Source organism: Paramormyrops kingsleyae, chromosome 5 (assembly GCF_048594095.1).
Source record: "Paramormyrops kingsleyae isolate MSU_618 chromosome 5, PKINGS_0.4, whole genome shotgun sequence".
Lineage (NCBI taxonomy): Eukaryota > Metazoa > Chordata > Actinopteri > Osteoglossiformes > Mormyridae > Paramormyrops > Paramormyrops kingsleyae.
The window spans coordinates 16,947,672-16,974,991 of NC_132801.1; the positions used below are offsets into that span (position 1 = coordinate 16,947,672).

Genomic DNA, 27,320 nt, shown 5'->3' on the forward strand with positions numbered 1-27,320 from the left:
ACCTGTCAGGGACCAGCCATGGCCCCATCAAGGAAACAGGGGAAATTTCAAGCGACTGCATCTGTATACTAGTAAAAGTAATAAGTCTATACATTTACAAACAGCCTGGTCTGGTCCAGCAGTCTGGTGTTATTCCTGCCCTCTCAGTCCCCCCAGCTCCAACAGCCTTCAGAAATACATATTTACCTATTAGGCTAATATCTGCATTGATGATACAGTAGATCTTAAAGTACAGCCTAATTACTAACTCACCTCATGGACAGTATATTTAACAAAACAGTATCTGGGCTATCAGATGAAGCTTCTAAAAATGTCCATAAATATGGAATTGTGGAATGCAGAATCAATACCACTAAAATTCAAATAATAGGGCTTATTATTTGCTAGCTAGTTTTTTACGTTGCCCCTATAGGTTTCACTTATAGTAATGTTTTTTCAGAGCATAACGTTAGACCTTCTTATGCATTAACATTAGCCTAATAACAAACCACACAGGCTAAGTGGCGAATTAATTTCAGAAAGGCACAATTTATTCATAATAAAATGAGAATGAAAACATAGGAAGAGCTTCTTGGAAAATGACCATGATCGATTTTACCTCACCAAATAAGCCTGGTTTAAATCGAGAAATTAGCTTATCTTGCTAGTTAACGTAACTAATGTTGACTGTACCGGTGTTCTTTCGAGTTGAGCTACTTTGTCAAGGTAAGCTATGGTTAGGGCTATCGATTAGCACTACGGTAGCTTACTTCGACAAAGTAGCTCAACTCGACAGAACAGCCAGCAGAAGTCTAGCATGTTGAAACTGTGTTATTTTACAACCTTCATTTATTCGTTTAAGTGTTTCATCTACTAATGCAAGTTGAATTACTTACCATTGTCCTTCTGAGGCCGGTGTTCTGTCGAGTTGAGCTACTTTGTCGAGTTAGGCTACCGTAGTGCTAATCGATAGCCCTAACCCTAACCCTTACCTTAACCCTAACCCTAACCCTTACCTTAACCCTAACCCCTAAAACCTAACCCTAATCCCAAAACGGTGGAACTGCACATGCGCAGAAAGGCTCAATAGCATATCTGGATAGGTAGCTCAACTCGTCAGAACACTGGCTACTTACATTTACCAATGCACGACAAACAGTACCATGACAGACGAACACAATGAACAGGTCGTTCAATGAGAATGAGTGACGCAACCGACTGGCAAAAGAAAAATGTTAAGACCCCCCCAAACTGCTATTTTTGTCTCTTTGGGGGGGTCTGGGTCTTGATCAGGGGGTACAGTACCCCCCAGTACCCCCTGTAATTCGAACCATGGAAGAGTCAGTTCTGAAGTAAGAAACTGAATAACAAGTCAAAGGTCCAAGTGTTTTAGTGTTTAATGAACCAGCCAACTAACAAAGTAATTTTCACTTAAGAGCTTCAGTAATCTCTGCCATGGAAAGAAAAAAATTATCTTGGAGATCCTTGGGGAACTGAATTTCACCTTTTCTTATTCAAGACTTCCTGCTGAAAATGAAGGGCATGCAAGTGGTTTCTGTACAAAGCTTGTGCTATTGACAAGTTCACTGAAGTGTACCAGCTGAACATTTGGAAGAAAAGCAGGGAAATGTGCCCTGTGTTTGAATTTCCGCTTTGCTTGTAATAATTGTTTATTTCTTTCTTCCCCTTTAACTATTAAATTGACCTTGGAGTAATTTTCTGGAGTAATACTGCGACAATACATGTCGGGCGCCAGTAGGATGTCATATCGAAGTTCAGCAAGGAAATGGGGGTAAAATTATGTTCTGGAGATAAGAGAAATACCAGCAATAGTAGCTGAACGTTCATGTTGCCCCATGAAGATAATAGCTTGTCTGTGGTGAAATACCAGGCTTCTAAATGGAGTGGTTTCCTCTCAAAGAAAGAAAAACTCACAATATTTTATTGTGGCTACCTTTGTTGTATTGATGAGGAAACCATTTAGTTGCATGGAGCTTTTGAATGAGAAGCAAATGTGCAATTTCTTATATTATACAATGCATTTTTGTCTGATTCAGGGCTTTCATATAACTTTCATTTTATCTCCAAAACTCCTGTTTCTGCCTGGATTTGTCTCATCTCTTCGTAGTAAGTCCAGAAATAACCCCAGCAACAGAAGAGGTGATTTTTTTCCCTCAAAGGCAAAAAATGATCTGCCAAGTTATGCTTTCAAATATTTATTTAACGTTATTGTTTTTTGTAATATATCTGTACCGACTACCAGTTTTAAAGTCAAGGTAATTTCTGCAAATTTTTTAAAGCTTATTTCCTTTTCTGTTTGGGTAGCCAGTGTAACAGAATTATTTTGGGCATATGATCTTTGAATGCTGTATGGTATTTCTTCTGTTGCTTAGAGATAAAATTAAGGCTTTCGGATAATGTTCAGGTTATTGTCTTCTGAACTAGTTTCTAATTCCCTGAAATAACCCAGATTCCTCTCCTGGCAGGCTTCTCAAATGCAGATAAAGACCGTGAATGCACTCAGGTAACTCTTATTCCATGGATGGTGCCATTTCACAAATGCCCATTTTTCCAGCCGTGCTGGGAGACTAAGCTAATATCCTAGAAATATTTATATTGTAATTGGATAATATACAGAATAAATAAGAATCCAAATATTATATGGTATTTAATAATGTATATTGATCAGGACTTTTTATTAACTCTGTGGTAATCCTAATCAAAGAAAAAAGATCAAGCTCAAGAGAAAGGAGATGAAAATACCTTTGCTTTTTACACCCTTTTTTGTCCATAAAAAAAGAACGTGTTAGTTAGGAAACTATGCCTTTTGAATGAGGACCAAATTAGATTTTGTGCAATTTGTGCAATATTTTAATCAGTGCTCTTGGATGGAACATTATGTCATACCTTCGCTTGTGTATCAGATTAACTTATCTTCAAAAGAAGTGGGGGTGTGTTTGTGTATTTCAGGTCGTCCTGTTTTTCCACTAGAAGCTAACGTAAAATTGTTTTGAATCATTCTCTGTTCACCTTTCCTTGTGAAATGGAGCTACAAATTACTCTGATAGAGCATAGTAAAGCTTTTGGAGATGTTAGGATAGCAGGCCGCCAAGGGCGGCTCATACGAAATGTCTTCACGGGGCTCTGATGATAAAACGCAAAGCTTTCTAGATCTTAATAATAAATCTGTGGGCCTCCCAGGTTGAAAGGGCAAATATTCCTGATTCTTTCGTGACCCAGCTAGATAAAGATTTCAGCTGTTTGTGTTTTTTCGGTTTGTTTTTTTGTTTTTTTTTTCAGTTTGCTACAAAGACCTTTGAAGATCTAACAAGGGAGCAATTTGGACGGTCGATTTGTTGGCTGTGGTCTCACAGTGGGTTGGTGGGGTTACAACCAAAGCTTAGCTACATACAGACATCAACACACACGCACATGAACATACACACAATAAATAACCACATTTTTAGATTATTCTCATTTTTGTGTGTTTGAAGGTCTTAACCCAAATTGCCATGAATCAGACAGTGGTGAAAAATGAACCTCAATTAATTTCCTGAGTTTTCATACATTACACATGGTTATTGTTTTATTGTGTTTTAAGTTTCATTCAAATAGAGCATTTTTGATGTTTTATAGGCTACAATGGTAACAATTCAAAGAAATCCTGCTCAAAGTCATTAGATGGGCTTCTTTAGTCTCAATGTCCAACTATACAGAAGACTGTTAATATTTAAAAAGTCTTTCTCTGGGATGCAACAAACAAAATAATAGCACATTCTGTTAGCTTTCTTGTGTCGTTCTGCCATTCACGAGTGGCTGTAATCTCTGTTATAAAGGGATAATTACTGAGTAGTGGCTGACATTTATGTGGATCTAATGCATATAATCTGGCTTGTTTCACTCTGAGGGGGGAGGCACTTTTGCTGAGGACATTGATCAATTTTTCAAAGCTGTGCAGCTGTGCATGACCGTGGAAATTACTTTTTTGCGCTTCCCAGTTGTAAATGAGGGTGCGGTGATGAGTGCGACAAATTTTAAGCCACTTGTGTTGTGTCACGTAGAATAAACAAAACGGCATTATTGACTATTGTCTTACAAAACCAAACAGCATGCTAATAACTACATTGAGCTAGTTGCTTTTTTGGTCTAAATTATACAGGGTGGACCAAAAGTAGGTATACAATTTTTTATTTTACAAATACAGGTTCTATTTTACAAAGTAAAGTTTTTATGTTACAAATTTATTTTTTAAAAGTAGGTATACAGTTCTTATTTAACAGTACTGATTAGGTGTTTGAAATGTCCTCCGTCAATGTTGATACTTTCCTGGTTCCTGTCCCTGACACTGACTCACTTCAGCACCCGGTTAGCATCAATGTCCACAAATGCTTGCGAGATGAACTCCTCCAACTGATCCACTGCGTGGGGCTTCCTCTCAAAAACCTTCTCCTTTAATATGCCCATGCAGTCCATGGGTGTCAGGTCAGGTGAATGTGGTGGCCAGTCGATGCTGCCACATCGCCTGATCCAACTCTGGCTGTTACTTTGTAAAAGAAAAAGTGTATATCTACTTTTGTAAAATAAAAACATTACTTTGTAAAATAAAAACTGTATGTCTACTTTTGGCCCACCCTATATTTCAGTAAATATCTTATACTAAGCATATTAAGAAACATTCTCTATATCCTCTAACTGGTGGGGGTCACCTAGAGCCTATCTACAGAAGCATAGGGCACAAAGATGGATGGGTTGCCAGTCCAATGGATGGGTTGCCAGTCCAATCACAACAGTATGTGAAATTTAGAAATTTCACTTAATATCATTGCTTGTCTTTGTGTTGCAAGTGGAAACCAATGTGGCACAATAAAGGTAGCTGATTATGAGAAAGACCTTGGTGTGTATGTTGATGCTTCCATGTCTCATTCTCGCCAGTGTGGGGAAGCAATAAAAAAGGCCAATAGGATGTTGGGGTTTATCTCCAGGTGTGTGGAGTTTAAGTCAAGGGAGGTAATGCTAAGATTATACAATTCCTTGGTGAGACCTCACCTAGAATATTGTGTGCAGGTTTGGTCACCATATCTTAAAAAGGACATAGCGGCCTTAGAAAAGGTGCAGCGTAGGGCCACAAGAATGATTCCTGGTCTTAGAGGAATGTCATTCGAGCAAAGGTTAGTTGAGCTAAATCTGTTCAGCCTCAAGCAAAGGAGACTGAGGGGGGACATGATCCAGGTCTATAAGATTCTAACAGGTTTGGATGCTGTTCAACCAAAAAAGTTACTTCAGCATTAGTTCAAATACAAGAACTCGTGGCCATAGGTGGAAATTAGCGGGAGAACATTTCAAACTGGATTTAAGGAAGCACTTCTTTACACAGCGTGTAGTCAGAGTATGGAATAGTTTTCCTGATAACGTAGTGCAAGCTGAATCCTTGGATTCCTTTAAATCAGAGCTAGATAAGATTTTAACAACTCTGAGCTATTAGTTAAGTTCTCCCCAAGCGAGCTCGATGGGCCGAATGGCCTCCTCTCGTTTGTATAGTTCTTATGTTCTTATGTTCTTATGAGAACATGCAAACTCCACACTGTTAAGATGAGATGGAAGTATGGAAGGATAATCCACAGTGTGGCTTATAGACAAAGGGGGTTTCATTGATAATTGAATTCACAAAAACTAAAGTGACCATGAGATGTGAAGCAAAGGCAGCAGGGTAACACAAGAACTAACGAGGGCTAAACAAAACACGAGGAAAAACAAACACCAAATAAGTACTAGAAATGCAGGCAAGAAACACAATCATTAAACATGCTGGAACAAAACCCAACGACCGACTGAGTGATAGAGTAAAGGCAGGCATTTAAATACACAAAAAGATGGCAAGGGCAAAACATAGGACGGGTGTGAATCAAATAAACCACTAAGGACTAGGGGCAACGAGGAACAGGTGTTGATCATTAACAATCAACAGGAAGTAAAGACTAGGAAACACTAACACAGGAGATTGAAGGAGTACAAGACGACTATAGAACAGAACACAAGCAGGGGCATCATGTCACTAAAACACAACAACAAGAACCGATGCTAAAATAGTAAAACACAAGAAAGCAAGGGGAATACAAGACTAATCATGAGAATGACCAGCAGTTGGAGGCTGGCCTGTAGCCAGTTTCAAACCCATAAGAGTAAGAATACACAGTTGTTATTGCACGCCCAGCCCATTCAACCACATGGCGGCCCAAGACTCAGGGAAACACACTAGGGTACTACAGCAAGGGACTCTTGGGGAACACAGAACGGGATGGCTAGCGACACCCGCTGGTCAAACAGGGAAATAACAGGCAAGGCCGGGACTGATCCTGACACACATATTGAGCAGACTGGATTCCACCTTGAGCAATGAGCCACTATTCCATGTTAAAATACACATTTTCTTAAGTAATTCTGTAGAATGCAATTCTAAGTAATCTGCCAGTTCTTTTGAAACATTTAAAATTCACTGACAATTTCTGCCCTACATCTTTACTGTGGTAGACCCCCACCTCAGTATTTCTGATTTGAGTTATGTCGTTGGACAAGAGGAGGTGAGACTGGATATAAAAATCACAAACCACAAACCATGTGTGAGTCATGGAAACCTATCAGACATCATTTATTTCCTTTATGCAAGCTTTTTAAAAAGTGTTTGTCAAAAGAAAACAGATTTTATAATTTTCAGTACCATGCGATGGAGCTCTGGTCTTTATTTCCGACACAAACTTCACTTGACATCATCATGATTGTTTTATATTTCTCAGCTTGTGGTAAAAAAAAAAAAAAAAAAAAGATTTGAGTTATTTGTACAGGCTATTTGTGTAATGGCGGGTGGGGGGGGGGTAATGGGTTATTTCAGTGCTGTCTCTGCAGGGTCTTACCGCACTCACTCTCAAATGTAAGGAAGACCACCTCTGATGAAGCACATCTCACCTCCAGGACCAGCAGCCGCATAAGGGCGACCACACACCTGCATGGACACGGCACTGAGCCGAATCCTGTGACGTGAAGCTTTGAGTGCTCTGACAGCCGATGTTTAGCATGCTAACAGTGCGCAGAAATGCTAGCTGTGCTCACTCCCTCCCCACCTGGCCGAGGTCACCCCTCTGGCCCACCTCTGACCACGCATCGCCAGGGGTGATTACAGGCAGGATGTTTGGACTTTCTGTTAGTACGGACTGGGGCTCTGTGCACCCTGACAGTTTTCCCTCTGTTCATACTGACTAGGTCGTGTGCCCTGTTTGCACAAGGCTGCAGAAATTAATCAGGACGGTACTGAATCAAGCCTAGCTGAGTGGCGTTTTGTGTGGTCTTACAGACAGGCCATTCCCTCTCGATGGCACAGTCACCCCAAGTCAATCTGAAACCTGCGTTTAGTGTGTCATACTTCACCTCTTAAAAGTCACGCGTTTTTTACCCTGCAGTCATTGCCAGTTCAAAATGCACTGTTCTGTTAGGAAAAGTTTATGAAAAGTTTCAAAAATAGCAAATAAGGGTAAAGATGCAGATATAGAGTCATCAGTACCCAAGTCATATACAGTATGACACCAACAGTCATGCAGTTAAAAAGACAAACCAGGAGAAGTTTTTGGATAAACACTAAATCGAAATACCCCACTTAAAATGGGTGCTTGTATATACATATCCAGTAGACGGTCATGAAACAGCTCCAATTATCATCACCTGAAAATAACAAGTGGAAAACCCAAACAATCAGTCCCGCCTTAATCTCTGGCAGTGCGTGTGATTGGCCTTGCATAAAAGGTCAGCAGTACGCTCTGTTCTGACTTCAGTGGCCTAACAGCTATGAGAGACCATCAAATGAACTGCTGCCTTAACACTAGCCCAACACCAAGAGCTGGACTGATGTCTCTCACCATACGCCCATAATTTGCTTTGTCAATCCACAGTCATGTGTACCTGGGCATTAGCCTCCTCCGTGTTTGCTGATCCTTGGAGCTGGATTTGCTTTTGTGTCATTTTGCAGACAAAAATGTCATCAAAACTATAGCTAAGAATGTTTAGTTATCCTTTACTAAAGTGTATAAAAGAAGGTGCAACACACTGTATTATTGTTTTGTAGGCATTGGCTCCAGATTCAGGTGCATGGAGGAAAAAGGAGTCAGAGCTGGGGAAATTCAAAGGGTTTTTTTTTTTTTTTACAAAAGGACTCAACAAAACAAGAACTGAAATGTCGTAATCGCAAGGAGCACTGAGCTACAGCTTTAGCTAAGCAGCTTACTCTTGGGAAAGATCATCTCAAGGTTCACCAATGGGAAACTGAGGTGCAGGACTTAGACCACCTCCAGGTGGGGATAATTATTACTTAATGGACTGATGACACCACCCTCACTACGCCAAAGTAGCCAATTGGCACCACCCTCACTACTCCATAGTAGCCGGTTGGCACCACCCTCACTACTCCAAAGTAGCCAATTGGCACCACCCTCACTACTCCATAGTAGCCGGTTGGCACCACCCTCACTACTCCAAAGTAGCCAATTGGCACCACCCTCACTACTCCATAGTAGCCGGTTGGCACCACCCTCACTACTCCATAGTAGCCGGTTGGCACCACCCTCACTACTCCATAGTAGCCGGTTGGCACCACCCTCACTACTCCAAAGTAGCCAATTGGCACCACCCTCACTACTCCATAGTAGCCGGTTGGCACCACCCTCACTACTCCATAGTAGCCGGTTGGCACCACCCTCACTACTCCATAGTAGCCGGTTGGCACCACCCTCACTACTCCAAAGTAGCCAATTGGCACCACCCTCACTACTCCATAGTAGCCGGTTGGCACCACCCTCACTACTCCATAGTAGCCGGTTGGCACCACCCTCACTACTCCATGGTAGCCGGTTGCCACCACCCTCACTACTCCATAGTAGCCGGTTGGCACCACCCTCACTACTCCATAGTAGCCGATTGGCACCACCCACACTACATAACAGACATCCCACCTTAGGGATATTAATTTCAGGGAGGCAGATGAGAGGCATCCGGGAGGGTGGGGGTGCTGGCCAGTGCTTGGTTGGTATCATGGTAATACTGTATATATATTGCTGACTGAGGTAGGGGCCATCGGTAAAACTTCTTGCCGGCCAATTGTACCATAACTGTGTAGCAGAACGACAGATTTCCGGGACATTGTGCCTCATTTGTGGGTGTCAGGGAGCTGCTGAACGTCTGGGAGAGGTCAGATGTCATGACAGTGATGAGTTGATGTACCTGAAAAATCCACACATATTTTTGAAATATTCTGTGCCTAACAGTGTCTGTGTGGAGTTCTTGTAATCTAAAATCACTGTTAGCAAGGTGATCTCTCACCCCGTTTGGTTGGAAATGTTTAATGAGTATGTGTTTCTTATAAAGGCAACACTGGAGGCTTGAAGCACACATGCTTTCATCTAAACCCAAGAATCTTAATTACACAATTAATATTTAATGTGGCTTAAAATCATAATTCAAGGGTCCAGACCTAAGACTTGAATCTCTAAGCAAGGCAGTTAACATTTCACCTTTCTGCATCGCGACTTTCCCCATCAATTTCGATATATTGTGGAGTCAAGTTTTTTTTTGAGTTTTGCAAAAGGTGCAGATGACACACAAAGGCCAGCAAATGACACATGACACACAAAAAGATCAGCAACTCATAAATGCATAAGATGTACAGTGTTGATTTGGAGGGTGCTGAGGGTGTTTAAGGCAGCCTGTCTGTGTGTGTGTGTGTGTGTCTGTGTGTGTATAATTGATTAGAAATACTATGTAGACATTGTTAATGTTATAAATGACTATCATAGCTGGAAATGGCTGTTTTTTAATGGAATCTCTACATAGGTGTACAGAGGCCCATTATCAGCAACAGTTAGTCCTGTGATCCAGTGGAATGTTGTGTTTGCTAATGCCAGTTCATCATTTTAAAAGGTTAATTGATCATTAGATAACCCTTTTTATGTTAGCACTGATGAAAAATTTTGTGCTGATTAAAGAAGCAATAAAACTGGCCTTCTTTGGAGCAGTTGAGTATCTGGAGCATTAGCAATTGTGGGTTCGATTAGCTCATAATGGTCAGTAATAATGAACTTTCTTCTGAAACTCATCAGTCTACTCTTGTTCTGAGAAATGAAGGCTATTCTATGCGTGAAACTGCCAGGAAACTGAAGATCTCATACAATGCTGTGCAGGGGCGTTGCTAGAGATTTTGGGCCCCATGAAAGCATATCATATTAGGCCCCCCAGTCCAAACCAATCCAGTTATTTTCCTAATTTTTTAGGGCCCCTGTCACTAGCTTTCCTCCCCCTTACAGCGCCCCTGATGCTGTGTACTACTGCCTTCAGGGAGCCACACAAACAGGCTCTAACCACAATAGAAGGAGGAGAGGGAGGCCCTGGTGCACAACAGTGAGAGGATAAATATATTAGAGTGTGTAGTTTGAGAAACAGACGCCTCATAGGTCTTCAACTGGCAGCTTCATTAAATAGTATCCGCAAAAGACCAGCCTCAGCATCAACAGTGAAGAGGTAACTCCGGGATGCAGACCTTCTAGGCAAAATTGAAAAAAAATTGCCATAAAAAGAAAAGACTGAGATGGGAAAATGAACACAGATGCTAGGCAGAGGAAGATTGGAAAAAGGTGCTATAGACTGATGAATCTAATTTTTAGGTGTTCATGTCACAACGAAGAACGTTTAAGAGACACAGATCAAATGAGAAGATGCTGGAGGAGAGCTTGCCGACATCTGTGAAGCATGGTGGAGGCAATGTGATGGTCTGGGGCTGCTTTGGTGATGGTAAAGTGGGAGATTTGTGCAAGGAGAAAAGGATCTTGAAGAAGGAAGGCTATCACTCCATTTTGCAACACCATGCAACACCCTATGAATGGCGCTTAATTGGAGCTAATTTTGTCCTATAACAGGACAATGACCCAAACAGCTCCAAACTATGCAAGAACTATTTAGGGAAGAAGCAGTCAGCTGGTGTGTTCTGTGTATAATGGGGTGGCCAACAGAGTCACCGGATCTCAACTCTATTGAGCTGTTATGGGAGCAGCTTGACCAAATGGTATGTAAGAAGTGCCCATCAAGCCAATCCAACTTGTGGGCAGTGCTGGCTTAATTGTTAGGGAAGTGCACTTGTAGTTGAAAGGTTGCAGGTTCAAATCCCTGACCAGCAAGGTACCACCCCCAAGCACTGCTCCCCGGGTGCTGAACTAGTGGCCCATATGGGTTAAAGGCTGAGGACACACTTTGTTGTTGTGCACAGTGTGCTGTGGTGTGTCAACAATAACAATTAATCACTAAATTCTATGCTTCAGGAGGCCTGGGGTGAAATCTCATCAGATTACCTCAGCAAACTGACATCTAGAATGCACAAGGTCTACAAGGCTGCAATTGCAGCAAACTCTTTGATGAAAGCAAAGTTTGAAGAACACAATTATTACTTTAATTTCAAAAATGATTATTTCTAACTTTATATTTCCTATTGAAACTCATTGCATGTATGTTGTCATGGAAAACAAGCAAGTTTCTAAGTGACATTTGAAAGGTAGTGCATATGTATATCATTTGCCTTTCGTCAATTTATCAAAAAATTCTAAGCTACACGACATCTAAGCTGCACAAAAAATAAGAAATTCAGGCAGCTTCTCAGTACCCAGTACAAATGGTGTCCAGCGTATAATGATTTTTAAAGCTGTGATTCCTCAGACATGTTCGTCTGATTTTTATTTTTATGCAATATAATGTGTATTGTAAGTACAGCTCATAGCATAAATGACTCAGCTGCTCTTTGTCTATTTTTTGTGACCTTTTTGCATCACATGGTTGTGGTATAATGACAAGTGCTGTTTATATACTTACAACCTACAACACAGGTTCATTTATGAAATATATTTTTGTGCAAGATTCTGTGGGAAAAAACAGAAGAATAAACCGATGCCTTTAGTATTAATGCTTTTCCCTACATGGACAATATAATTTTTAAACTTGCTCATTAGTTTCACAGTTATTACACAATTCAGTCTCAAATATGTAGGCCATCTTTTAAAAAAATATTTAAAAATTACAGAATATTGTATAACCTTTAACTCTCAAGACAAAGTTAATTTTAATTAAAGAAAACAAAGAGATCCTTTTACAAACAGCAATAAAGTGTTGAAAGTAACCATTTCTGGCAAAAATATCAAATTTCTTGTCATAAGCTGTTCAAATTTTCTAAATATTTTCATGTTCAAGTGTTGTACTAATAAATTCATCTCCCTGAATAATGAAGGAACACATTCAATGCAGTGCTATGTTAAGATGTCCAGCTGTGAAGTTAAACAAACAAATGCTTTCTCAGAACTTGAAAATGATCAGTCATCCACTTTATTTGAGTTAATTCACACAATGGATGATCTCAGTGTATTAACAGTTACACCCAACGGACCTTCCACTTTTAAAACTATTTGGAGGGATGGACTGTCATGCCTGGGTGATGGTTCCATTATCAAGGCTGAGCCAATAGTTTGATAAACCTGTTGGAAATTTTGTCACATAAATGAATGGAGACACATTAAATTTAATATTCACTCTGGAACATTGCTCATTCCCAAAAAAGAGAGATAAATTCTGTACATTTCTGTGAATAATCACATGGATATTTTTATGTTTTCTTTCAAATTCAACTATGGACAAGAGACTCAAGCAATGAATAGGTAGCAGGTGATGACTTGAGAGGAACAGCCAAAGGAAATATGGTAAGTAGACTGGAATTTACTATGTGAAGTCTCAGAGAAGCATGACATCATCGACACCATTCGGGCTGTTATGTTGGCGTGCATGTACGTTGGCCCTGCCTACTGTGTATACCCACTGGCTTTATGTAGACTAAGCACATAGCACTGGGGAGTAAAGCAATCCGATAGAGATGGCAGTAAAGTACCAGACTTACGATGGGCGGCTCTAACGTTTGAAGTGGGGGCCTGAATGATACTCTTAGAACCCTAGAAAAGCCCAAATTGGAAAAAAAGACTAAAAATTTGAAACGATCAACTTTTTTTTAATGGAGGTGTGGCAGAGGGCAGGAAAAGCAGCAGTGCGTGTGACGGGCATCTCTGCAACACAGGTGAAAACGCTGCCCCCAAATAAAGCAACTTTCAGGTGTTACCGCCGCGGACCATGTGTAACACTGTCTCCTACAGCAGTTTTTAGCAAAAATGCTATGGGGAGGAAGGAAAAGACAGTTATATATATATCTAGATTTAGTGGCCCAAGGGGAATACATACATAGATATAAAAATAAAATACACTATATTAAATATCATTTCAAGAAGTTACACATTTTTTTTTTCCTGAGGAAACAGAGCTATCAATGAACACAGACTTAATGACCGAGGAATCTGCAATGCATAATGTGATTAAATATAATTTTGTGAACTTCTTACAAAAAGTCTAATTTATACAAAATTCCTCAAAATTCACAAAACAGTTACAGTAGTGCAAATGGAATATGCATTTTGTGAATAAAATATAATTCATGATACTATATAAATATGCTGATGGAAGGTACACTATTATTTACTTTGGGTAATACAATAACAAAACAGAAGCACATTGTGCAAAGACCTGCGATTTTTACATACACTGCAGCATCAACAATTCATAATAACATTACAAGGGACCAACAGGCAAATTTGCCATCATCACTAAAATATTTTCAAAGCTGCCAGGTTTGTAACAGATATTATATATATTCCAGAAAGCATGAAAACAGTAACATTGTAGTGGTAAAAGACCAAAATATATTCACACATTTCTCTTGTCACTATAATGGTGACCCATGCTGGTGACAAGGAAGTAGCACTGGCAGGTTGGAATGCGGAGTTTTATGTTGGGGGGATGAAACTCCTAGATTTGAAATAACACCAGTGGAGTGTTGGGTTCATAACAAAATGCACAATGATGGAAGAATCTAGAAAAGCCATATTAAGTCCTGGGCGTGTTCTTGAATAAGAGGACATCTACAGGGAATTTCAAAACACACGTACAGTTCAACATACAAGGACTTGCACACTACAAACACCTACAATGGCTTGACGAACAGCAATCGCCAACAGCTGTGCAGTTCCAAGGCTGGTACCACTGTCCACTTTTCCCTTTGTAAGCGTTTTTTGCTCAGTGCACTTTCTTACAACTTCACGCTGGTACAGCCGAGTACCAAGATACACGCAGCACAAAACAGCCTCATGCTCATAACACATTTCTTTTTTTCCGATGCAGAACACTAACGTTTAAAGTAACACGAGATCTGACTGGATAAATATAAATCAGCTGATTTGGTGTAAATATCACTGTGCGAAACGGATCTGAATGGACGTTATGGGAGCTAGGAGCGCTGACCCAAGTGGAATGTTGATTGCAAAAACAGTCTTGGGTGAGCAGAGTTAGAGCCAAGTAAGGCTGTAAACACCAGTTCCCTCTAAGGAACCATAATGCCATTGTGGCTTGCGTCTTTTTCTTTCTGCTTTCACTCAAACTACCTGCTTTCTGACAACCAGCGAGCACCGTCTTCACTGGCAAGAGCAGACAATGTCTCTTCCATTCATTTTGGAAATTATAGCTAAGGGGCTTATTCGTGGCCAGAGGGTGGTGTGTTTGAATCCCAGAGCACTGCCTTGGTGCATATCCGGCTATATAAGGGGCTGAACGGTAAGGTACAAAAGTGGCTAAGATACAGTATAGCCAGGATTGAAAGAAATAAAATACCAATTGTGTCATTTGGTAAGTGACATCATCTATGTAACACTGTAACGTATTACAAAGAGCACACACACACACACACACATATATATATATATATATATATATATGTGTGTGTGTGCGTGTGTGCTCAAAAGGATGCAAAGACCGGCTTGTTTGGCATGTTATTATCACTCGGAATTAACCGCAACATGCCAATTCACAGAAAGATCACATTTTATCTAATCTATTGTTTGGTTACCTATTGGTGTTACAGCCTCAATCGGAGGCAGATATTCAAGTCTGAAAGTAAGAGCAGTGCGTCAGATCAGGCTGCATTGATTATTATTGTTTTAACAGTCAAAGCCATAGATTTTACATTTCTAAAATAGTTGACCAGCAACATCAGTCTTTATACATTCTATTGTAAGGATTCTACATCCAGTTATGTTCTGTATACGTTTACTTAAAAAGTGAACTTCATTCGGCTATGTGCCTCATTCGCGTGCTATCGTGAAGAGGCAGTGGTGAAAAATGAATGATTATGAGAATGCCGCGTTGTCTGTCCTGCTGCCTGTTTCTAAAGTGTGCTGCTAAGTATCTCAGACACTTGGGCGTTGGTTTGGTCATCTGAGTCAGTGTCTTGAGCCACACTACTTTCAAATTCTGTGGGGGTGGCAATACACCCCTCAACATCCAGGACCCAGCCGCGAGGATCCGCACCAGGCGAGGTCTGCTTGCAGGGCTCCACGTAGATCCGGCGTACGTTCTGCCTGGACTCCCTTCTCATGCCCTTCAGGCCTTCTAAGCTGTAGGTAGCGTGAGATGAGACGGGGCCCTGCAGCAGGTCTGTGAAAAAGCCAACGGAGGAGGTGGATGTGGATTCCAGGGGCAGGTCGGCGTCGTGCTGCTGCGTGTAAATGCCTTCTGACAGCGAGGTGCCCAGGCTCTCGCTCTGGACCCGCAGCCAGCGCTGTGTCACTCCAGTGTTGCTCTGCTGGGTCTGGGCCTTGGCAAGCATCTTCCTCCTGGCTGGAGGATTGGGTGGAACCTTGCTGCAGGACACCTGGTTAGCGGGCTTGGCGGAGTAGCCGGTCAGCATCAAACTCTCCATATTCCTGGTGCAGGAATCGGCCTCTGAGTCCTTCCGGTAAATGCTGTATTTGACATCATGTACCTGCAGGACGTCAGGGGCGCTGCCGCTCAGGGCGTACACAGCCTGCTGGGATATATCTTGCGAGGAGGAGTACACCAGGTCCAGATCCCGCGGACTTAGAGCATCGCTGGAGTCGTAGTCGCTGTCTGTGGGGAGGAACACCTCAGAACATCCCTCTTCATCTGAACCAGGTTGGGAGTCTGGAAGAACAAATATCAGCATAGGTAATTCACAATTGATGACTTATAATTATATTTAAATTAATATTGACAAACATGGAATTTACATGGAATATAGAGTGAATGGTTGTGAGAAATTGGACGGTTTGAAGGTAATGGGAATACTCTTGGGTAAGAAAAGAATTACCATTCACACCCTTTCGTCTGCGCATCTCTGGCGAGGGTGAGGGGGTGGGGAGGTAGTCCATGTTTGAGGAGGTGGAGTCATTCTTCTGCATGGTGGGCTCGATGGCAGGGTCCACCAGCCAGGTGATGGGAACTCCACCAAGGGGTTGCTTATAGCGGGCGTACTGCAAAGCCTCCGTGATCCAGCGCATGTCCCTCCACATCTCGTCCATCTGCTGCATATGGCCAACAAGAAAGACTGCTCAATAACCAAGGGTGAGCTGCCAGGGTTCTGCTCTGGCCATTCACATGGATTATAACCTTTCCAGCACAGTATAATAACCAGTGCTGATGTTTTGAAGACAGAAGACCAAAACATACGCACCAAGGACAGACATATGCATATACGTTTGTGCGTATCTAAGCATAATCCATCCATGTGTTGTGCATAACCATTTATTCAGTACAGGGTCATCTGGAGCCGCTCCCAAGCTTAAGGCAAAAAACACCCTGGACCTGAATTCCTGTTTATTGCAAGAAGAACATGCAAATCACACACACAGCCGGGTACAGAAGCAAACCCCTGAAGTGTTAGACCACATGACCACCCCCTGCTCCGGTGCACCGCACTTTAATGAAGGTATTATATTTCTCTGCAATGATGGCTGAGTCAGTTGAATTTCTGAGGAACACCATATCTAACACATTTAAGTGAGACTTTACCACCATCTTCATTACTAGAAAAACCCAGCAGAGACTGCTCTTCCTTACCCTAGCTCAGGAACCTCTACGCAGAACATCTCACATCCCATCGTCATGAACTTCTACTCAGCTATCATGCAAGAATACTGACCATCCGCTTGGTTCCCATACCCCTTTTCCCGAGTTTCCAAGGCTAAACTGGACTAAACTACTACACTGAAGACATGAAATCTCAGCTACCATATATAAAAAAGCATCTTCACTGCCAGGGTGAAGAAGAGACTTGGAAAGATGGCTGGTGATCCCACTCACCCCATCAGCCAACTCTTCAACAAACTACCATCACCGACGAGGTACAAGTCCATCGTCACATCGGCTACATGCCAACTTCACATCTTCTTTCCTGAATGTATTCGACTCTTCAACAAACTCAACTCAAATCAAACTCAGCGTAACCCCCCCACCATTTAGAATTACCTTAACCAATCAGAATCCCAGTTCAGTTCCATCCTGTTGCACTACCTCTGTTTTTTACACATCGATGTTGTTGTTGTGCTTAATGTCTGTGGCCCTATGTTGGGTTATACTTATTATACAATGTTGTGTTGCGCTACTGTTCCTTGCTTTCTACTGTACAGTAACTTTCTTGACAATTTTTCTTATATTGCCTATACTGTATATTACATATCTTATTTGTCTACATTGCTGTGTTGTCTATATACTGTACTGTTGTTGTCACTGGTCCTGTACTAAACCAGAACCGATTCCTTTTTGTTCCATTAAAGATTTCTGGGTATTAAAATTTTTATATAGACAAACCTGTCTATATTCAAGTTAAAAAAAAAACACAATGCTGTAATACAAGCTACAGAACAGAGATAACCTGGAAAAAAGTGATTTAATTTTTATAGAGGTGATGACTTTGTCACATCCTCATTCAGTCTCATACAAAGACACATTTATTTTACTCCCCTGAATTCCAATAACTGTTTTAGGCTAGATGAGGAGTGATGATTAATCCTGACTGGACGGAAGCAGTGGATATGGCCCCATTGCTTTTGTGGTTATTCCACAGCATTCAACATTCATTTCTCCATGTGATATCTGTTCTGGTCTGTGATTCAGTGTGTGAGATGTGGACCCCTACATCTTAAACATACTCACCATGACTAACTACACCTAGAAGGGCTTGTCATCTACACCAATGATTTTATCACTGCAGAAATAACAATCTGCCTTCTAAGTTTTGGTGTACGTAATAAGACATCTCCTTTAACAGCAAAGATGACTTTTTCAGACGTAACATAGTTCTGAGAATGAAAATCTGTCTTACCTATCAAAATAAGGCTGTTATTAAAGAATACTCTGTGCTGTACCAAAGGTGGGCTGGATTCTAAATCACAACGTGTTCCCCATCTTATCTGTGCTGGAAGCTTCCAGAAATTCTACTTTATTGCTGAGTTTACAATTTCTGTCACACCAAGTAACCATGAAAATTCCCTTTTGAAATCCCATTGACAAGGGGTGCTTATTTCATTAAGGCAAGCTTAAATAAACTTCTAGGAACATTTAGACCCCTTTCTGGCAGAATATACGAGTTCTCGATGCGATGGGAATGAGTTTTGACATCAGGAGTGAGTATTTTGGAAGACATGCCTGCAGATGACTGGGAGAGAACTGTGTGAACCCTTCTGGGGGATTTTCTTACATGCTCATAATTTTGTTAAACTTGAACATTTATGAATCGAGCTATTAGGACATGCAGGTTTTTACAAATTATAAGAATTTGACATTTGGTGGTCAAAATTCTGTTGTCCAAACAATATATGGAATGGCACAAGCAAACTTATCCTGATTATACGTAACAAAACACTTGAAATTCCAGATCAAATTCAAGAAACACTGCTGCTACACCCAACCCCTTGAAACCTGACTAGTGATCACTGATTCATGGGATTTAAGCAGGGACATGCAAAAAGAATGATAGTGTCGGACGCCGGGGCGGAATTCTTGGCCATGGCGGCCGTCTGGCACCAAGACAGACTGCGGAGCTGGCGGAAAGCAATCTATAGAGGCCATCGAGTGACATTTCCCATTTAATAAATCAGGAGATTCGGCTGAAAGAAAAAATGGGGCCACGGGGCATCTGGCGCTGGGGTCTGAGAGCAGTGACTCGACGATAACCGAGCAGCAAGAAGAAAGAGATGGATAGAAATGATATCCGTCCCACCGGAGTTCGCATTCGAGTTAATTTCCAGCGATACGTAAAGCTGACATGTGGAACGTTATCTGTCGCTGTTCATTAACAGAGATAAATAGTACTGCTGTATTTGATGACGGAATGAAATTCCTGCAGTAGTTAACGGGGTATGGATATTTAGTACTTTAAAATCAGACTAGAAGCTGTTATCAAATGGTGATGCTAGCCTGTGGTTCCCCAAAAGATGAACATTGATCCTGTCAGATGAACTTTTACAATAGTGATGCCATACGCACGAAAGCAAGATATTGGGCAGCTTGATATGACCACAGCCCTGTCTGTCCCCTGATGGGACCAAACTATATGGAGGCGAGAATGTAAAAATGCTCTGTGTGGTTTTGGGGTTTATCTCTATTTATCACAAAGACCGTAGCAGCAAAGCTGGATTAGTTCTTCACAAAACAAATTACACATGATTCTAGAATCCATGTTAAATTCAGAAGAAAAAATAGAGAATTCTTTATAGTTTTTATTGTTTAAATGTTTATTGTTTAGCCTTTAAATTTTATAGCATCAATATCTAATTGTTCAATACCTGTTGTAAAGTTGTTTTTGCCTTTTTTAAATTCTAAATGCCAGATGTACATAACTCACAACATCTTGAGCATTCTGCCTGTATTCTCATATAGGTGGAGATAAGTGATATTTATGTGCAAAGAAATTTAACAACACGGAGCTACGATGATTAATAGAACAGCAACATGTTTAATGAAATACCTGTATGAAATCCAGAATATGCTGCTGCCTCTGCTTGGCTGTTGCAATTTCTGTGTCTGAGATGGCTTCTCGTACGGCCTGCTGAGTAATGAGTGCGTCGAGGTCCAGCACGGAGGACAGGCGACAGTACAGACTGATGAACTTCTCCTTGTAAGTGCAAAAGTGAACTGCAAAACAAAGAGCAGATTAACGAAGAGTGTGCATTAAATAAGCCTGAGACCTCACACTTAGAAACACGCTTCACAAATATAAATAACTGCTTCATAAAATATAAACATCATAAAATGTGTAATACATACATAACATGACATATATAAATAAAATGTATAGATAAAAAACACACACACACACACACACACACACACATAGATATTACAAATTATAAGAATTTGACAGTTGGTGGTCAAAATTCTGTTGTCCAAACATTATAGGGAATGGCACAAGCAAGTATTTTCCTGATTATACGTAATAAAACACTATAAATTCCAGATCAAATGCAAGAAACACTGCTGCTACACCCAATACGTACAGTACATGTGTTTTTATTAAAGCATATATATTTCTAATCTCTGACCTACGTGCAGATGTGAAGGATTTTGTTGAAGGTACACAAATATATGAGTGTAACAGGGACATTAACAATCTGCCATTCTCTGTACAGGTGTACCTCGCCAAATGGCTGGTAGGGCAGGTCACAGCCAGTGCCGTGCCTGTGATTTATTGGGAGCCCAGTGGGAGCCAGGCGAACAGATAGGAATCTGTGGATTTTTATAAGGCCACTGAGCTAATATTGTAGCCGAAACAGAAGCCAGTCTACCTAGCTCAAACATTTGAAGAGGGAGGTTGAGGAACCCCGAGTGCAGGGTGTAAGGGTTAGTCTGTCCCGGGGCAGTGCAGACGTCGTCTGAGGCGGGCAGCAGAAGAAGAAAGGACACATTGTGACCCAGCTCCAGCACCTCCTGTGTGTAGAGACGGAAGTGCTTGGCCTGCAGAGGGACACACGCACACAAGTGGGGGGTTAGGGGGTTACAGAATGGCACGGGGACCTCGCATACCTGCACATATTATGGGCCTGCACTTTTACACAACCTGTCATTTATGCGTTCAGTCTGCCTGACCAATGCACAGTACTGTATATGCAAGCGTACGTGTGTGGGTGTGTGCACGCGTGTGTGTAAGCGTGCGTGCACGTGCTACACAAAAGAGCACTATTTCGTGAATTGTCCACACTTCCCAACAAACTCCAGCGGATCTGGCGGATCAGAATAATGGCAAACGCTTCGCCTTAATGGAGCACAATCCGTCCCGCCTTTCTGTCCAATTTGCGACGCTTAGCTTTCATTACCTACACAATAGGGAGCGTTTGAGAAACGTAGCTGCCGGATTCTCCGGGAGACATACGGCAGTAAAGCTTAACGGCGAGGTTGTGGAAAATACAGTTTATGACTCAGAGCACAAAATGTAGAGCTGATATAAAAGCGGCAATAAACCCCGGAGCAAAAGGGGAAACGGCACGGACCGTGGCGGCCGAACGCGAGAGCGCTCTGCGAGCGGGCCGGTGAAAGTCCACCGCATTCGCCGTGATTCATTTCACAGGTCACGGAAAAAACACATTTTCACAAGCTCGGGACGTTTCGGCAAAGGGGAGCGTCGACAGTTGGCATTAGCCGAGACTGCAGAGTTCTGGCGTGCGTGAGCGGTCTTGTGTTTTCGAACAGTCTGGGATGACGGGACCCAGGTTTTGGAGCGCTTGAATGACGGCAGTGTAGACTTCGCTTCCCACATATGACACACGGACTTAATCAGCTCTTCGCGGCTTTGCATGTTTTTGACAGAATGAGAGCTCTGATGGGCATGTGGGAACGCCGTGATGCCGGGAAGAGTATCGCGCTCGGCCCTTTACCCGACCACAGATAAGGAAAGAGAATAATGAGTGATCTCTGGGCCACACTCACGTGCCTGCGACTCATGAAGTACCTGGTGCAGAGGTAGATTGATCTGTTTGAGCAAGCCTTTCACGGCCATCTGGAGCTCGTAGAGGAAGAGCGGGTTGTGGCAGTCGCTGGTCTGATCCACACTTTCCACATGCACTGGGCCAGACAACCTCTGCAGCCAGTCCCACTCATCCCTAAGCATCAAGGAGAGACGGTTAGAGTAAGCAGACACGTAGCGTGATTTTAGCCCCAGAGTGACTGCATGCTTTCACATATCACTTCAGTCCTGGCATCTGTAGCATCATTGGGCTCGAAGTATTAAAGTACATTCAGCGTCAGCCATACTGTATATATGCACTAATGTCCTGTCTGACACCTAAGTATTATGGCGTACGCTGATCCCCACACGTGTCAAGACACAGTAACACTCAATCGCGCCTCAACTTAAGAACAATGGGAACTATGCTGTTGCTTTGGGCCAAATATTCCACTAATCTACAACGTTATAAGATATGAAAATGTGCATAAAATATCTTCCCGGAAAGCACAAAAACCTTTTCCTGGTAAAAAAAAAACCAGATGCCTAACAAAACATTATATTGAATGTCTCTTTTGAGGTTATGAATTATTACAGAAAGAGAAAATTCTATAACTGTAAAACATTTTCCTTGATTAAAAATAATGGTTAGTAGGGCCTATAGTGATTTGCTAACATAAAAAGAAGGCTGATTACAATTAGCAGGGAGAACTATTAACGGTAGGATGAAATGACGTTCAAAATAATTTTAATTCTTTTTTTAAGACTTCAATTTAACTACATCACTGAGTCCTGTGTCTTGGGTTCTAATTCAGCAGTTTCTTTGTAGATGCCTGAACAGCAAGACAGAATGAGTGAGTGACAGATACACACTGAAAGCAGTTTGTTCCAGCACAAGAGGGCACACCACTGCCTGTGAGGCATGTTTGTGGAAAAAAAAAAACAGAGATTTTTCCCTCGGGCTGAAAATGGGCATCATATCGTGTGTGCCCCACGTCTGGGACACGCGGCCTCCTGCAGACTGCCCCAGCGCGACGCATGGAAAGCAATAGTAAATTTAGTGTTCTACTGCCACATTGAGTGCTTGGATAATATGCTCCCTGTCTAGACCTACCTAGTGGGGTCAAAGCTCTGACCTGAGATTACAATAAATAAATAGTTCATTCACAGAACAAAAACAAATAACATTTTTGTTTTGCCTATTAAAAATGTCCATGTGAAGAAAAGTATGTGTGCTCACGCTGAAGAGTGATTACTTAAAACCCCAGCGAAGAAACTCCCCCCCCCCCCCTTTCTGTCGCTATACATTCTCCTTCGCTGCTTTCTAAATTCAGGCATTGAGGGTGTTTTTTTCTCATCCGAGTTTTCCTGTCTGCGAGGCAATGGGGTAGCGTGATAAATTGCCACACTGAAAAATTGCACAGGAGACCTCGGAGAGTGTCGCCAAGACCTTTCGCATGGAAATATCCCTGCTTTAGAATTTAAATCTTTAATTAAATACTCAAGTTGCTTGATTCAAGAGTGAAACACATTACGCTCCACGTTGTACTATGCAGCATGTAGCTGATGTGCCTTTTGGGTATAATTTGGAATGAAGAAAAAAAAACACACACACACACACAGCTTGGTTTTCTCTGTCTTTCACCTCACACTCTCAAGTGTACGCCTGCGTTAGTCTGGCTTCCAAGAATCCACATGCTGCAGCCAGCCGGCATTGCAGAAATACTTCTATCTGGCTGCTACAGGCCCAGTTAAGAGGAATAATATCTGACAGTGCCCAAATAAACAGCTCCACACGAGGGGCTTCCTTTTACAAGGAGTATCGGATGGGGCGGGATTCCTCAGCAAGCCTTCTGGAGCGCCGACTGCGACGGCGGGGGCCAGTCGCATAAAACATGCTCAGGCTGTGGTTGCACATCACGAAGTAAGACAATCGCTGGCGGCGAGAACAGGGCGACCCTTGTTCCCTTTGTTTCCTGAGCTAGTAACGCACAGCAGTATTTCATTGTGACTTGCAGTATGAAAAAAAAAAAAAAACATGACATCATCGCTTGAACATGGGTGTCGAAAGCTCACCGTGAGACATTCCAATTGTCCCTGATCTTGTAGTGGCACAGCATGTTGGGCACCCTTTGAGGAACCAGCACCTTGATCTGGTCCACAGAACTGCTCAACTTCAGGAAACCCAAGTAGAGACCAGACGAGAGCCGGTGCTGACTGCGTCTCTGGTAGGCCAAAATATCCTGAAGAGCGCATACGGTTGAGTTAGACAATTTAGTTGGAAAGTGAACATCTGGGAGCCCACAGGAAGTAGCCCTGCATCATGAGAGGGCCTTGTGTGTCAGAACGACAGCTGGGGACGTGCCTGAATGGTGATGAGCAGGATGTCAAGTGCCGTGGGCTCCTCCGGCGTGGAGAGCGACTTCCTCTGACTCTGCAGCTTGGACACCTGCATCCATTTTCCATTGAAGAAGTAGAGGCTCTCCACCTCTCTGATGGTCACCAGGAGGACGTTCCCATGCCTATCTTTGATGGGCTCATAGTAGACGCGGCCCAGGTTGTGCGTGCCGAGGAGATTCTGCGGGGTAGTCATGTGACAATTTTGACATCTGACATAACAATGGGCCAGGCACAGGAAAGACAAACAGTAAAGGTGCCCCAAAGAAAATTGCAGGGATTACAGGAGAGTGGAAAAACGTTTGAGCTTTTAAGTCACTACCAGGCTCTCTTGTTTTCTGGAGGCGTGTCATTTCTTAGACAACACCAGCGCGTGAGCACTCCAGAGGCACAGTGCTAGTGTCAGCTCCCAAGCGCTCTGATTAATTGTTTCATTTCCCCCTCATAATGAGCTGGTAAACAGACCCAAATCCTCATTAGGCTGTGCCTTCAGACAATTCATTCAGATGAGCAAAGTAATGATTCGGGCTTGTAGAGGGGGGTAGCAATCTGGCAGCTGGGACGCTGTGAAAACAGCATGACTGAAAATTCAATGCTACAACTTGATAAAATCCGTCCTACTAAAAGGTCTTACTAAATGCTGTAGCATTACACCATCTTAGCGCTACCCTTACTATGAACCTACACTGGATGAATTTATGCAGATTCACAAAAAGCAGATCACATGCTGTTAGGATGACCATCTAATCCATGTCAGGGGAGACACTATGGGCTAGGACAGGGTTTGCATAATACCATTTCACTTAAAAAGACCTGGATTCCACTTTAGCACTGAGTTCTTGTTGTGTGCTGATTGGTCAGTCTCCTATAATCATCCATGTGTCACTAATGTTAATGTGAAACAGCTGGACGAATCTTTCAATCAAGGAAACAAACTAGTAAAAGGCACAAGGAGAATTAAATTAATCAGCCAAGCACAGGAGCCGTTCAGTTTTAAAGTAGTTTGTAAAACCTGAAGTAGCTCATAGTGACTCCCCCTGACATCACGTGGTCACCCTACATGCTACATGCAATACAAAAATTTGATAACAAGTTCCTTTATCCCTTTGTGTAAGGTGTAACCCAACTATATATGATGTTTCTGTTCGCAGCAATCTGTTTTCCTTTAAATCTGCACATTAACAGTTTCCCAAGCAACAAGATACCAAAAAAACCCAAAGCAAGTGAGTAATGCAGCCTCAGATGGCTGCTGACTAACAGGCTACGTGTCACTGTATGCGGCAGACGTCGATGGACTAGCTCAGGGTGATCCGGTAGAGAGGATCGACAGGCGTCTCCCGGCTCTGTGAAGTGGTTGATAATAAGCAAAGGCTCGTTTGAGGGAGCCAACTCTGACCTGGAGCTGGCCTGCAGCGGCCAGCATCTTCTGGCGGGCCTGCAGCGTGGACGAGGAGGACATGGAGACGGACATGCTCTGTCTCAGCCACCGCACGTCCTCCCACATGCAGGAGAGCTGCCAATCAGCACAGGTGGAGTCAGTCACGGGCCCAGATTACACATGCATGCATATATGCATGAACACACAAACGCACATATAGAGAGAGATACTCAGTAAATGCGAGAGCATTTTCCGTTTGCTCTAGCCATCCATCCATCAATTTTCTGTAACCGATTGCCCTATACAGGGTTTGGAGCTTATCACGTCGGGCACAAGGCAGAGAACAACCAAGGATGGGGTGCCAACCCATCACAGCATATGCTCTACTGGTGCAGGCTAAATGCACTGCCTGTGACACACCTATCCAATCATTCTTCTATGTCCTCCACGGTATAGTTTACTTCGACAGAAGGACAGTAACCCACCATACCTTAGCGAACCACAAAAAGTCCTGCATAAAGGAGCTGCTGTAGGAGTCATCGATCTCCACGATGGGGATCTGGTCCTCGTTGGTCACCAGAAGACTGTCCTTGTGATAGAACACTGCTGCCACATAGAGACCCCTGCAAATAATGAGATTAGGAACGGGGCTGATTTCATTATGTCACGCCGGGCTGTGCCAGAGCAGGCTGAAATACAGTCTCGACCGGCGTAATTACACACAAGGAATAGGTTAGAAGCCAAATAAACTGATTAGGTGTGGCGTTTCTCCAAAGCCGACTTATGAAAAGACAATGTAATACCTGTAATGGGCTGAAGGCTAGATATTATTATCTCAGCTAGACATTTTTACTGGTCTTGTTTTATTATTAATAATATAACACATAGGTAAAATGCTCTCATGTTATTCACAAAATAACAGCTCCTTGATACTGCTCCAACAACTCTAAAACCAGGTACTGTAAAATTTGCTAAAGTTGAAGTTGTAGATACACACGTATATGTTGCAAACGATTTTTGCAGAGGTACAAGTAAGATATAATACAAGGTAAGTGTTTGATAACTGTACAAGGGCTGTTGGAAAACACTAAGCATTATGCTGACTGAAAAAAAGATCAGTCCTTCACTGATTTGTTATACATTGCCGTTTGACGTTTTACATATATATATAAAACCAGTGAAATTGCAAGTGTAATATAACTTGTACATGGAATAAAAAAAAAACAATGTGACAAGGGACAAAATTCTACCATAATGACCTTTTCAATGTCTTTACAAATTTGTTTGAAGAATGGAAAAGGTGTTTAAGGCTTCGGGAAACGGACTGCTTCCGGCTGGGGTTCTGAAGCTTAGATGTATCTAAGAAACACAAGCACAAAGAGAAACCATTAGATTGAAACACACACGCTGACATCAATGCTCAAACAATGACATATCAGGAAATTTTACCTGGATAAATCACTGACACAGGGATGTTAAAAAATTAAAATTAAAAACTCATTTGACCAGTGAGTGATTCCTTGTCCTATACAGGGTCGCAGGGGTCCAAAGCATATCCGAAGCAAAGTACTGTACAGATACAATGTAGGGAATATCCTACGATTGGGTGATACCCCATCACAGAGCACATAAACACATCATTCAGGTGATGGGCAATTCGGTGAC

The 27,320-nt window shown here is 42.2% G+C and overlaps 1 protein-coding gene across 4 annotated transcripts in view; it reads right to left on the bottom strand.

The window, feature by feature from the left end:
• Positions 1-14,869: 14,869 nt before the first annotated feature.
• The window catches only part of ankfn1a (ankyrin repeat and fibronectin type III domain containing 1a), a 118,106-nt gene continuing 105,655 nt past the window's right edge, over positions 14,870-27,320 (bottom strand). For 3 of the 4 annotated variants that reach the window (XM_023822648.2, XM_023822647.2, XM_072712257.1), the window contains 10 exons: positions 26,915-27,014; positions 26,146-26,278; positions 25,674-25,790; positions 24,246-24,458; positions 23,957-24,123; positions 21,887-22,037; positions 20,727-20,895; positions 19,910-20,076; positions 16,253-16,466; positions 14,870-16,086 (listed from right to left, as the gene is read on the bottom strand). In XM_023822648.2, coding sequence (XP_023678416.2) covers positions 15,311-16,086; positions 16,253-16,466; positions 19,910-20,076; positions 20,727-20,895; positions 21,887-22,037; positions 23,957-24,123; positions 24,246-24,458; positions 25,674-25,790; positions 26,146-26,278; positions 26,915-27,014 — 2,207 coding nt within the window. In that variant the 3' untranslated portion in view covers positions 14,870-15,310. The remainder of the gene's footprint in view (positions 16,087-16,252; positions 16,467-19,909; positions 20,077-20,726; positions 20,896-21,886; positions 22,038-23,956; positions 24,124-24,245; positions 24,459-25,673; positions 25,791-26,145; positions 26,279-26,914; positions 27,015-27,320) is intronic. The other variant, XM_023822649.2, reaches the window with a different exon arrangement.